The sequence below is a fragment of the Lutjanus erythropterus genome, chromosome 12, assembly GCF_056507025.1.
Source record: "Lutjanus erythropterus isolate fLutEry1 chromosome 12, fLutEry1.hap2, whole genome shotgun sequence".
Lineage (NCBI taxonomy): Eukaryota > Metazoa > Chordata > Actinopteri > Lutjaniformes > Lutjanidae > Lutjanus > Lutjanus erythropterus.
Genome location: NC_139328.1, coordinates 9075849 through 9089569, shown reverse-complemented (window position 1 = coordinate 9089569; position 13721 = coordinate 9075849). Strand labels below are relative to the sequence as shown.

Here is a 13721-nt window from a genome sequence, read left to right as displayed (position 1 = left end):
AGCAACTTATGATCTGTTTTAACAGCTGTCAGAAAAAGTTGCCAACAATTTGAAAACATGACAATTATCAACAAAAACTCCAAATGTTTCCTCAAAGAAACGTGATTTAAAAAAAACAGTTTTACAGCTCTTAAATCTGTTTTTGGTCCAAAACTTTACTGGCATGTTTATATAAAGTTTGGATTACTGATTATAGCATTCATCACTGAGTTTCTCAAAAATGTAAAGTTAGGTATAACTTCAACCTAACTATTTTCTTTATTTTTTATAAAATATCCAGAGACATAACTGTCAATTGAAACAGGCAGATATGTGATGTCAGTCACAACTTGTAATTTTGGCTCTGCTATCATTATAATTGGCTCAGTAGTGATACTTTTGAGAAGATAGTTTGGTTTAGCCAAACTTTAATATGTCCCATTGAACTGTTAAATTTAGAAGTAGCTTGCTGTTTTTTGCAACCATTTGCATAGATTACTGAATCTGAATCTTCACATTGGGGTAGACTAAATAAAAGTGTTTCTAGTACAGATCCCTGTGGCACGCTGGTGAGACGTTAATTAAACATTAATGAATCTTCACATCTTATGTTCTGACATTTAAATGTGAGTCACTACATTTGAGAGAATCTGGGAAAAAATAAAGGAAGCAGTTTTTTAACTAATTATCCTGTGGCGTATCCAGTACATGTAATCCTATAAGTGTGTGTGCATGTATCATAACACGAGCTCGGCAATTTCTTTTAGCACCATTGACAGATGAGAGTGCATGACAAATGACTGTGATGGGAAACTGGGCAGAAAGATGTCTCTGCTAACTCAGACTTACTCACACAAGCACAAAGACAATGTTTACACATACAAGAAATGTTTCACATGAACAAACACAAAACACCTAAACCTGAGTAGAATTTCAGAATTTACAACACTGACACCCACCAGTGACAATACCTGAAAAGACAGTGTGGCAGAGAGCAGTGCTCGTCAATACCAAATCAATTCTCTCTTTTTTTTGTCAGGCGTTTCTATGAACAAAATCTGTCTGTAATCACATAAAAATTCTACACATAGAAGGTTTAAACATGCATGAAACTTACTGCAGAGAACCTTTACTCTTTCAACCTATCAACACTCAAGCTTGACATTTGGCTGTGATGGCTTTAGGACAAAGGCGTCTGTCATGTCCACATGCCAAAATGTCAAATTAATAATTCTTGCCTGATTAAAATGACTTGTGAGTGTGGTTTTACGTGCAAAATCTCTTGTTGTTGGTCTGTTGTTTAGAGCAAAACTTTGACTTTGATGTTTCCTTCAACAGGCACATGGGTAACATTTGGAGGTCAGATCTCTGATGAGGTAAGACATTATGTCAAATTTGTCATGCAGCCATCGCAGCTCATGGGTAGATGTTGGCTTTTGTTATTTTAGGCCACCGCAAATGCAGCTAGTTAGCGGTTGTGACAGTTTACAATGTCCAATTCGAAGCCCCTATGGGAGCAATTTAGTGTAACTGGATGTATAATTGTGTGAGTGTGAGTGGACCACAGTAATGAGTCCAGTATCAGTTTCCCAATATCACAACAGGCTGAAAGTCCCTGATGGCTCCACCAAGGCCAAGTGGTCAGGTCTTATTCCTCCCTGTCACAAGTTATTAAGTGGAGGACCACTTCCAGTGCCTTGATCCGGCCTTGAAGCGGGGAAAACACCAAACTGGGGACATCTCATCACCGTCTGATGACCGCTGGGACACAGAGACACAAACAGACTCACCAGAACAAAACAAGGAGCCAAATATAAAGAGAGAAAAGTCATCATGACAACATTGGCATCCCCATTTACAACTGAATAAACTGCAGGCACGGGAACTAGGTCAAAATAGTCTGGGAAATATATTGAGCAGTAAACAACCTTAGTCAACAAGCAGCCTGTACAGTTTTCCTGGTGATGTATTTCTCAGCAGCAAACAAATTTACTCTCCTTGAGCTTCTTCAGGGAATTTCCCAGCTTGTTCTTTTTGAAGTGTAATTTGGGGAAAATAATATTTATAGTCGTGTATTATACAGCTCTGAAGTCGATGTGGGGAAACTTCTTTCTTCCTTTCTTGTCTGTGTCAGGTGGCAGAGCAGCTGATGACTATCGCCTATGAGAGCGGGGTCAACCTGTTCGACACGGCTGAAGTCTACTCCGGGGGGAAGTGAGTGATGCCTCCGATTTGTTATCTATCACACATCCACAGAGCTCTTTTCTGCCCTTGGCAGCTTTTTTTTTACCCATAGGGCATGAGATGTTAACTAGGTTTAGCCCCAGAACAGGAGTTATTCACCTGAGGAAGCCAAAAATGAAAGATGGCCGTGACTCTAAAGTGATTTACATAATCTAATTCATCACTGGAGGCTCCTCATAATGTTCAACAGCTCAATCCAACTTTATAGGCCAGGACATTGTCTCAGTGAATAATGCGGGACACGCTGCAGCTGTATGCGATGAATATTAATTTCAAGGTTGCAGGTGAAATTCAACCATACAATAAAAGAGGCATTTATCCTGTATCATGTACCCCTCCTGGTTTTTAATCAGGTATTCATGCTGTAGATGTGTGGCAGATAACAGTCACGCTTACATGCTCTTTGAGAAACGGTGGCATGAGATATAATCTCATCATCTCCTTGTGTATTTTTTTTTTTCTCTACAGAGCAGAGATAATCCTGGGAAACATCATCAAGAAAAAGTGCTGGAGGTAAAATCCCAGTGTCAAGAGTCTAAATGTATCCCATGAATATGTTTTAGATCATGTATGTGCACATACACAACATGGCCATATGTGTGCGGGCAAACAAAATATGTCCCCATATGTTACAATTTTATTCCAAAGATGCCTCCACTCTCCTGGGAAGGCTGCAGAGATTTTACTTCTATCCAGCTACAAGAGCATTACTGAGGTCAGGCACTGATAAACTCCGGCTCCCAGCTGGTTTTCCACCTCATCCAGAAGGTGTTGCATGGGGCTGAGGTCAGGGCTCTCTGTCTGGTTCCTGTAGATTAACCACTTCTTTATGGACCTCACTTCTTTGTGCATGTAGGCACCACAGATTGTAAAATGAAAACACATCACAGGCTATGGCCTTAGTCTGGTTCCTAAGTTTTGATTAATTTGGAGAATTACAGCTTGCAGAGGTAAATATACCCAGTATTTCAGGAGACAGCTGCCATGCTAGTGTCTTTGTGAAGCTGTACTTAAGCACAGTGGTGCTTGTGCTAAATGCTAATGTCAGCATGTCAACATGCTCCAAAGATACGCTAATGTTTTACGAGGTACAACGTTTATCATCTTCACTGTCTTAGTTTGGCACATCAGCATGCTGAGATAAGCCAGTTACCACTAAAAACAAAGTACAGCTGAGGCTGATGGGAATTTTACTAGTTTAGACCATAGTGATAAAGTGTAATGTTCCAAGAATGAAGGTCAAGGGATCAAAGTTGTTACAGTTCATCTTCTAGTAGCCATGGATGTCTGCACCAAATGTCATGGCAATCCATCCAATATTTGTCAAAACTTTTCAGTAAAAACTGAAAATGTCAGCCTGTTGGTGGCACTAAAAAAGAAATTTCATCCATTAGGAACCATGGATGTATGAACAGCCCAAACCATTAAAACCAGCCCAACAATTTTGGCCTTTTGATGTATGTGCCTTTTCATTTTTAATGGTGACTTGAGATGGTGAGTGGTGCAGAAAGTGTGTCTAAATCTCATCATTCCTAGCTGGAAGTTTTTTAATAGTGCATATTCACTGAAATATTCCAATCTGGCCATGAAAACAATTAATTCTAGAAATAAAAAAACTAAACTTTCTCATGCCTAAGGTTCACAGTCGCAAGCAAGTGCCGGTAAAAGTGATATTATCTGCACTGCAGAAAATGTCAGTTTCATACATCTTTGCTGCATGCCCTGCCACACTGCAGTGATAGACTCAGCTGTGTGTTTAGCCCTTCTCAACAGCTCATGCCAGCTCCCAGTCTGCCTTTACCTCAACTCTGGATCCATTTAAATTATTGATCATTCAAGCATGGGGGATTTTATAGTGAGGGAGCTATCTTATTAAGAGTTCTCTGTTATCATTCATACTAGATAAGTTACATGTTTGAAAAAGCAGCGCAGCCCATCTGCCACTGCAGACTGCAGGTCACTCGAGGACACTTATTATTATAAACAAAAGTATGATAGATACTCTTGCATCTGCACACAAGCACAGTCATGCACTCATGCACACATTCAGACATGGACACACACGCGCACACACACACACACAGATCTTTTTTAGAAACAACTTTAAAGGCTTTTTTATGGCCTTTTGATGTGTCTGTCTGTCATCCCTCAGGAGATCCAGCCTGGTGATCACCACAAAGCTCTACTGGGGTGGAAAGTAAGTATGCGTGTCTGCATATGTGTGTGTGTCTGTGTGTGTCCAGCATGTGCGTTTTTCCTCCTCAGATGTTCAGGCTATCTCACCAACAACAGGCTACACATTAAAACATTCGCCTCCAGCTACAGAGCGTGACATGGGATCAAGCATTTTGGAAAACCTACAGGCGCTCAGACATGAAGGACACACTCAAAAAAAAAAAAAAATTTTAAAATGACAACATGGCCATGTTCTCACCCCCTCTCGCTTCCTTTCATACCCTTCCTCAGCCTTCTTGCTAAACTGCCAAGAGTTATATCTGCTTCTCCTGTCATGCTGAAGTATTCTGCTCTCAATCTGCATTAGTCACATTACTTCTGTTCCTAAAAGTCTTCAGGCTCGTGCCGAGGGGAGCAGAAGCTCCCCAAGTATACATCTACCGTCTTCTTCTGGTTCCCATTTTAAGTATAGATGTAGATCAGTGGAGTAGGGCCCAAGTGCGATTGTGTAAATTTAATTTAAGCTCATCCTCTCAGACTATCGTCAAGGTACCAAATCAGTCTCCACGCCACAGCGGATGGATTTAGAGAACAACTACTTAACCCCCTGCCGAGCAAGCTGCAAGAGTGCCTGAGGCGCCTGTCAAGCATCTCATCATTCCAACATACACTAGATATTTGCACACTTTACTCTCACTGCACTTCCTTATACTCTCTAAACAAAAGGTAAGAAGATATGATAATACTGAAGAATGACAGCATGTTTCTGTGTTTGCAATACATGATTAAAGCAGGCTGGAACACCTCAGGAAGGAAAACACAAGGTGAAAGTGTGAAATGAAGCAAAGTCAAGACAAATAGCAGGCAGCTGAGCAAACACGGAAACACTGGAGCAGAAGACAAGGAAGGAATAACGTGAAAAAGAAAAAAGCAGACATGGGGAAAATCTGAAAGTGACTGTGTAAACACAGGTGACGAACTGCTGAAGCACAAGAAGCATGATGTTGCAGATTTGCAGGTCTTTTGTTTTTACGCCCCACAACTTTACTGTTTTTGTCATTTTTTCGTGTTTTTTGGACTCTTGCCGCTCTTATCAACATCTTTCACAGATGAATCGGCAGCTCTCAGAAACTCACTACCTACATACTCAGCTCTACATTTCAGACAAAGTTAATGATTAGCGAATGAACATAGTGAAGCATTTTGTACTGAGCCATATATTTCTCTCAGGAGTTGGTGGAGATTAAAACAGATTTAAAATGAGAGTGAATTACATTTGTCAGGCAGCCTTTAACATAACTTCAGATGAACGCTAATGTGGCTCCATATTGACTGGATAGCAATTGTTTGCTAATGTGCTTAGCAACACAATGTCCATATGCATCAAAAGAACTGAACGGCTCCTTACAGAGTGCTGTAATTTACTGATACATACACCTGAAAGAGGTCTGATGGTCTAGGTGGCGCTACATCAAACTGTTGTACAATGAAGACCTACTGTACAAGAAATATTGTCTATTTCAGGTTGTGAAATGTTTAGCAATTAATATTGATAGATGTAGTGAAATTTGAAGGGAAAGCCTACACGTATGATATCTCTCTAATATTGTACTCTTAGTTTACTTACATAGTTTTACTCCTGGATGTCTATGAGATCATGATTATGATATTTGATCTCATAGACACTCAACATTTTAGTTAAACAGCCTAATATTGCAATTTTACGTAACTTCAGACTACATGAAGTACATAAGAAATGCATTTATTAGTTTCTGATTCTGAGAAGCTGGGAAAAACAGTAAAAGATTACCAAAAACTACTGCATCTCTGAACTATCTCTTTAACCAAATCACACAGGGTATTCTATGTGATCATCTTCTTGATAACTAAAGTAATATTTGTCCACTTCCATTGGCTGAGCCTCCCCAGAACTGTTTGGAGCCCCACTGAGGAGGCTTGCCTCCCACTTTGAAAACCTTTGATTTAAATTATAAATACTCAACCAAGTAATGGTGTTAAAGTCATGAGTGAATTGCCCTAAACAAACAACTCTGTTTTCTGACTCAGGAGTCACAATTTTCCACTAAGGCCGGAGATACTTGCTTTTAACTACATGTTTGCATAGTCATTACAGCTGCCTCGTGTATCCTGCGCCTGTTTGGAGCGATGGTTGTGTACATCCTCATTAATTAATGTCACACATGCATCTTAGGTCTAACTCGTTCGCTGACTCATTAACCTCCTACCTGCTACTGCAATTTTAATGTTCTTTAAGCATTTTATTTTAATGCATTTCTATGCTCTTGTAAAGCACCTTGTGTCTGAATGGTGCTTCTAAAAATAAACCTGCCTTGCCTTGCCTTAACTGCAACTTATGCGAAGACTCGGTGATACCACATGTCACTCACACTATTGTGCAACTCTTATATTGACTTGTTTCAACTCAGTATTTGCTCTCCCTGCCCAGAGCCCACCCTCTGTCCTGAGCTGAAGGGAAAAGGTGAAAAGGAGCAGCTGTAAAAATGGTGCATTGTTTTTTTTGTTTTTTTTAGCGTCTCAACCTCCCCACAAAATGATTCGTTTCACTGTCAGAATTTCATTCATTCTGTCCAGTAACATTTAGAAAGTGTAGAAGAGTTGAATGCTTAAGTTTTTTTTTTTTCCCTTTCAAGTTAATGGAGGAATAAGTCAGAAGTTGGCTGGCTCAGCTGACAGAAGTCTCTGGTGCAAATGCTCTCTAGGCGCTGGGGCCAGTTGGGGATTCACCCAGCTCTGGCTGACTGACCTGTTGACTCGAGTGACTTGCAACCCGCCTGTTTCATGAGCAACTCATACAAACTTAAGTCAATAAAAAGAATTGAACCCCCCATCACTACCACTAAGTGATCTTCCAGTTTTCACCTGTAAATTCCCACAAGTCGTGCTAAATGATCATTGGCAAAATACAGACGAACAGGACAGACAGTGACAACAAGCCTTGTCTGTTCACTGCACAGACAGACTGTACAGTTTGTTCTATAGCTGCAGGCACACTGCAGAGCGTCAAGTGGGTGTATTTCTCTTCACTGATTTGTAGGCTCTCGTTTGGCATGTTTAATGATCTGCTTCAAGTCATGAGAGTTGTGTCTTTGTGCGGGAACGTGCGTGTTTGCATGTGCGTTAACACCCCTGACATGCACTTCTCTCCCTCCTGTTGCAGAGCGGAGACGGAGAGAGGCCTCAACAGAAAACACATCATTGAAGGTAACAAGGCGATTTCCTCCCCTCTGCTTTGTCCTTCAAGTCACCCCATCACTTGGAGCCCCGCTGCACTCCTGTAATCTCCCTCTTTTATCTCTTTTCCTCCCCCTTCTTTCCTCCCTTGTCTGTGTCTGTCTTCTCTCCGCTCTTTGATTTTTCTGCGCACCCAGCTGAATTTGAAAGTTGTATTAGTCAATGGTACATCAAATCTTGACAGGTATTTTGTCTTTTCAGTTGTAAAACCTTTACAGGTGTCTTTTTGAGAAACATTGTAGTGTACTACAAAAATTTCAGGTATCCTCAAACACTCCTCTCCTCTCCTCTCCTCTCCTCTCCTCTCCTCTCCTCTCCTCTCCTCTCCTCTCCTCATTTAGAAGAGTTATGACCTTGCTTAAAGGGCTATTTTGGATTATGTGAAGTGGGGTTGTGCGAGGTACTTATCGATAGTAGAAATTCTTCAACTAGAAGAGACTGAGGCAATTTCCCAGCTGCTGTTGCTAAAACTGTGTGGAAACAATTAGAGTTAAAAAAAAAAAAAAAAAAAAACCTGCAGTGCAGAACCAATTCAAAATCTTTAGGACCGCCCTTCATATTGTAGCATTGACGTGCAGAAGTCATGTTCCTACCACTAAAGGAAAGGGGTAAAAAATGAACACAGTAACACAAATAAACTACACAGCAGTGGTTTCCTGTTGGGAAAGGCTGTTAGAGGTTGTCTGACGACAAAGTAAAGTGGTGAAAATATTCTAAAAATTGTGTACACTTGATCTTTATAGGTGGACATTTCACTAAGAGATTAAAATATTTTTTTACTGGTGACCCTGGCCACACCAGTATATTGCTTAGCTCCTGTGCAGGTACCGCCTTTCTGTTTCTCCAAAGTGAGGGGGAGATGACTGGCACTACTGTAGGTAATATGCTGACTATGGATAATTACCTCATACAACCCCCACTTAAAATAATTTGAGCTATTCCTTTAATCTTATTATGACGTACCGCTCTCATACCACTGGCCCAATCCATCCCTGTTCCCAAACAACTCGCAGTCCGGTCCACAGCGCAATGCACCTCCTGCAGTGACTCAGCTCTCTCTCCCACACTATTAACATTCACTGCAGTCTCTGCAACTCCCCCCCCCCCCCCCCCAAACAAGAGAAAGGGAATACGCTCAGAAAGGGCTGGAGGAAAAGGGCAGACTGAGGAAATAAGAGACAGCAGAAGGAGAGGCGGCGCTGTCAATTAGTTAAAGCCAGTTTTTCCGCCCAGATGATAGGCGCCATTCGTGACAGAAAGGTGTAGTGTCCCTGTCTCTGCTGGTGTGGCACATGTCACCACAGGCTAATGACCTGGCTGAGTCAAACATCTGCTGACACCATCGTACTTACTGCTGGTTCTACACTCTTAGAAATAAAATGTTAACTAGAATCATCTACGGTTCTTTGGCTTGTCCATATAGGAGAACCTTTTTGGTTCCTGGTACGTCCTGTCATAAACCTTCTACTTGTAATCTTTTCAGAGGTTTTTATCCAAACCCAGCATAACGACTTAGAACATGTGTGAAAAGTTGCACCCAGAATCCCCTGTGAGAGGTTCTACAGAGAACCCTCCTATAGTGTAATGGTTCTACACAGAACCCTCTCTGAGGGCTCTTTCCAGAACATTTCCTCATTTTAAATGCACTAACAAGAACCTGCACAGGGTGTCCTAACAAGAACATTTTTATACTCCAAGAGTTTAATCTAGAATTCACCCAGTGTGTATGACTGAGAATCCCTATATATTCCAAGGGTTTCATCTGTAACCTACCGACATGGTTCTACTGAGAACGCTTTCATATTCCAAGGGTTTAACCTACAACCTATGAGTGTTCTACCAAGAACACGTTTATATTCCAAGGGTTTCTACACAAGAACACTTTTATATTTTACCGGTTTTATGTAGAACCCACGCCGGAAGATCTAAAAATATATTTCACCCTCTTGTCTTTAGAGTGTTCTACAAAGAACTCTTTCTTCCAAAAGGGCTTCTTTGGATTAAAAGGGCTCTAAGTGGAACCCTTAGTATTACAAAGAACCCATGACACCCTTTTTCAAAAAAGAGTTCTTCAGAAGCAAAGGGTTCTGGACAGAACCTCAGCCCTTCAGGAAGAACTCTTTTTGGACCCCTTATTTCTAAAAGTGTACAGCCCAGTCGGGTAATTGGTTATCTGACATTTCCTGGGTATGATGGTACACCAAAACTTAATGATCAATTGCGGAGCTGATGAACTGAGCTGAACTCTGGTGTGACAGTGCAAGAAAATATCGAAGTCTCTCCAGCAACCAGCAGGCGTGTTTACCATTTTCCTTCCAGGACAAAGGAATTCCTTCACAATTTCATCATTTCAACAAGACTTTTGTTGAACGCATAATTAAATGCATTATTCACAGCAGATGCCATTAGAATAGCTTTGTTGCTCAACATCTTTTCTCAGTTCCAAAAATAGACTCCCCCTTGCAGCCAGTAAACTCCAGCTAATCCACGAGACAGCGCAAACCGTTCGTGATGACGGTGCAGCCTCCGATTAGGATACATGTAATGGGTGTTTCTGGGATTGTGGGAGCGCAGATGACAGAGGGAGGAATAAGTGGTTGGAACGGTGGTGGGGAGAGCATAACTCTCAACTGGGATTAGCGGGCGGTGATGAAGCCTCTGGCACTAATCTGCCATGCACACTTACACACACTCAAGAGCGCGAGACTGTCTTTTGCCTTGTCTCTTTATTACTCTGCTGTCCTCCTTTGTGACAGTCTCCTCTGTTCGCTCTTCATCTTTCATCTGGTCTTCTCTGCGTGTTGAACGGGGACTGATGTGTACTTTGTTTCCATCTCTTATCCTCTCCTCGATATGCAGTGTTTTTCACTTCCAACAAACACTAACAGTGAGAGTTAGAGAAATGAGTGCAACCTTTTCCCCGATCCCTCGTCTTTCTTATCATTCTCTCAGCTTTGAGTTTTTTGGTTCCTCCACCACCTGTCAAAAGTTCATTCATTTATGTAACAAGGATAAAAGATTACACAGGTACAGAGCTTTTACCACACAGATCTTCGTATTAGGCTGTGGCGGTGTGAACTCAGCTTGACACAGATTAATCCTGAAATTGGTCTTAAATTCTCTGTTTGACTTTTTATGCCTGCAGTGCGGAACTTTTGTCTCCTCCCTTGTTTAATCAAAGCATCGCTGTATATAAAACAAACAAAGCAGGAACATCAGATATGTTAGACCACTGTGTTAACACGTGACAGTTTTGGATGAAATTGACAAGTGAAATGAACAAGTTTGGCAATTTCACATATCGACAATTAAAATCAGCTGTGAATTGTTTACCCAGAGGTGACTGTTGTTGTCTACACTGCGAAATACAGACACCTGGTGGTGATAGACTTAATCAGCACTTGAATGAACGTGTTTAGCACGGGCTTTAATGTAATGGACATTCACTTATATTTAAAAGTGTTAAAGGGACAACAAAGTACTTTTGACCATAGCCTGAAATTTAAAAATAAAATTAAATATTTCTATTATTTATTTATTTAATTAATTAATTAATTTAATTAATTAGTAATGTGTGGGGGTCCTTCATTTTTGACACAGTTCATATTAAACTTAATATTTGAACAACAAAAAAGCCATGGTTGCATTTCATATATTGGTTCTTGTATTTAAAGGACCAGTGTGTAGGAATTAGTGGAATCTGGCGATGATGTTGCAGATTGCAACCAGCTGAGTAGAGCAGAGCAGCGGAGTTGTCTCACCTTCTCTTCCAAGCGTAGGAGAACCTACGATGGCTGCAGAAAATGTCAAAGGCTATATCCGGGAGCCAGTACTCTGTAAAAACATGGCGGTGCATCGTGGCGGACTCCGCCACATTTACTGTGTCACAAAAGAGTCCAGTTGTTTCTAAGAGAGATTATGTAATTTATGCCGAACAGTGGCATTAAGTGACAGTTATGGGATAGTGCTAAATGCTAAACTTCCACTGTCTAGCATCTCGCCATGCTATTCTACAACTACACAATTATAGTAGCAGTATAAAGTCAGCACACTGATTCAATACACTCACACCAGACCCCGTGGCAGTATAGTGTAAAAGTGCTGGCTTAAATTCAAATTTTCATTTGTAAAAAGAAGAATGTGTTATATATTCGCTCAAATTTTAGCTAGTATTGCTTTAATTAACAGGAACAGGAAGAGAGAAAACTGTAAAGATGTGTCCAAAAGTTTAGCTGTCTGAATCTCAGCAGTTTATATTTCATGGTACTGCAAAGTCTTGTTGCGTCAAGCATAAAATACATTTCTTATATCAGGAAACACACAATGGCTGAATTCCAATCTGGTGTTCAGTTCTTGCTATTATGCATGCTCACAGTCTGTCATGACTTACGGGGACATTTCAATGAAGTGCAGCCTTAATTAATGTCATTACTTACACCTGTGCTTTTCCTGCTACAAAAAGTCAAAATGTCTGCTATGAAAGAGGTTTATTAACAAAAGGTGCTTCATCTTATTGAATCGTGTCTTCCACTTTAGTAACTGCTTTCCCTTTGCTCACCATAAATCCATTAAGAATTCAAAAATTATTTTTTTCTTCCTCATAAACGAGCTCTCACTCAATCATCACTTATCAAGTTAAATTGTCAGGAAAAGCACATTACTTTGTTGAATAAGGGGCGTTAAGTTAGTATTTGAGGGGACAAATACTGCATTTCCTTTAAAACCAAAGTAGCATTTTGTTGTTTGGTGAATGGGACTTGTAGTTCCATAATCATGACCCCTACTAGGTAAACCAGGCTGAATATGACAACCCAGATGCAAGCTGGAATAAATGATGTGGCGGGCCAGATCAAGCTGGCAGGCCTTCAGTCACATGTGGTCAACTGTCACTTTGCCATATTTATGAAAATGTTGAATTTAATTCCCCCTTGGATCCAGTTCATCCCATTTTTTATTTTTACCTTTTACCTTATTCATATGTTTTAAAGGCATATTATGCAGGTCCCCCCCCCCCTCCGTTATCATTTATGACCCACTACAAATGTGTGACTGTGTCTGCATCTGCATCTGTCTGTATTTACTTATTTTCTCAGTATTTTGCTGTGTTTGAGACACTTTATCAAACCAAAATGTTGGTATTTGATTTCCTGGGAATGAAACTCAACAATCAACTACTTTCCTGATGTGTTTATAAACAGCGAATGATGAGAGAAATCCTGCATATTCCACATTTAAGAGAAAAAAAGAAAACTGAAGTAGGCACCATCACAAATCTTTTTTCAGGTAAAACAGCTATAATCAATATTTTAAGATTAATAATAGATCACATGACTACATGTATGTAGATAAACCGCCAAAGGATTCTCACTTCACTCTGCAGTTCCTCTCAACTCTATGAAGCTTTATAGCATCTTCCAGCTCACTGTTCTGTTTTTCTTGCAACTTAAGTGTATGATTCACTCTCACCTCTTTGTCTTGCCGCTATATACAGGGGCATCACGCACTGTGCATAGGGCACCAAGTGCTAGAGGGGGCACCAATACAGCCTCTCACAGCTCTACCTACTGCGTTAATAAAGCCTGCGGGGACACCCCCGTCCTCGGCCAGCATGACTGTATTTCAGAGGCTGTGGCTGGATAAGTTTAAAAGCTGGAGTGGAGATATCAGTGTCCTATGAAACTAAGAGATCTAATGAGTCCATTGGTACCAACACTGTCATGTTGGTCAGGATGGGTGATAAATAACGCTCCAAAAACTGGCATGGCCATTTTCAAAGGGGCCTCCCACCTCAGTATATCTGGATGGAAATGGGTTTTATGGGTACCCAAGAGTGAACTGTGGGACTGTGGTGCACTTAGGACACCCAAAGGCAGCAGTTTTCAGTGAAATGTCTCTAAATTTTTCTTTTCCCAGAATGGCAAAGGCATGTCCTATTATTCTTACCCTAGCCCTACCCAATCACACTCCTCATACCTAAACCTACACATAACCTAACAAACCCAAACCAAAGAAGGCAACAAGTACAAGCCAAATGAGTCTTAGTATAGCGG

The 13721-nt window shown here is 40.7% G+C and overlaps 1 protein-coding gene across 2 annotated transcripts in view; it reads left to right on the top strand.

Moving 5' to 3' along the window:
- The window catches only part of kcnab1b (potassium voltage-gated channel subfamily A regulatory beta subunit 1b), a 54852-nt gene that overhangs the window by 29527 nt on the left and 11604 nt on the right, over positions 1-13721 (top strand). For both annotated transcript variants that reach the window (XM_084732088.1, XM_084732090.1), the window contains 5 exons: positions 1318-1355; positions 2114-2193; positions 2692-2736; positions 4376-4420; positions 7598-7641. In XM_084732088.1, coding sequence (XP_084588214.1) covers positions 1318-1355; positions 2114-2193; positions 2692-2736; positions 4376-4420; positions 7598-7641 — 252 coding nt within the window. The remainder of the gene's footprint in view (positions 1-1317; positions 1356-2113; positions 2194-2691; positions 2737-4375; positions 4421-7597; positions 7642-13721) is intronic.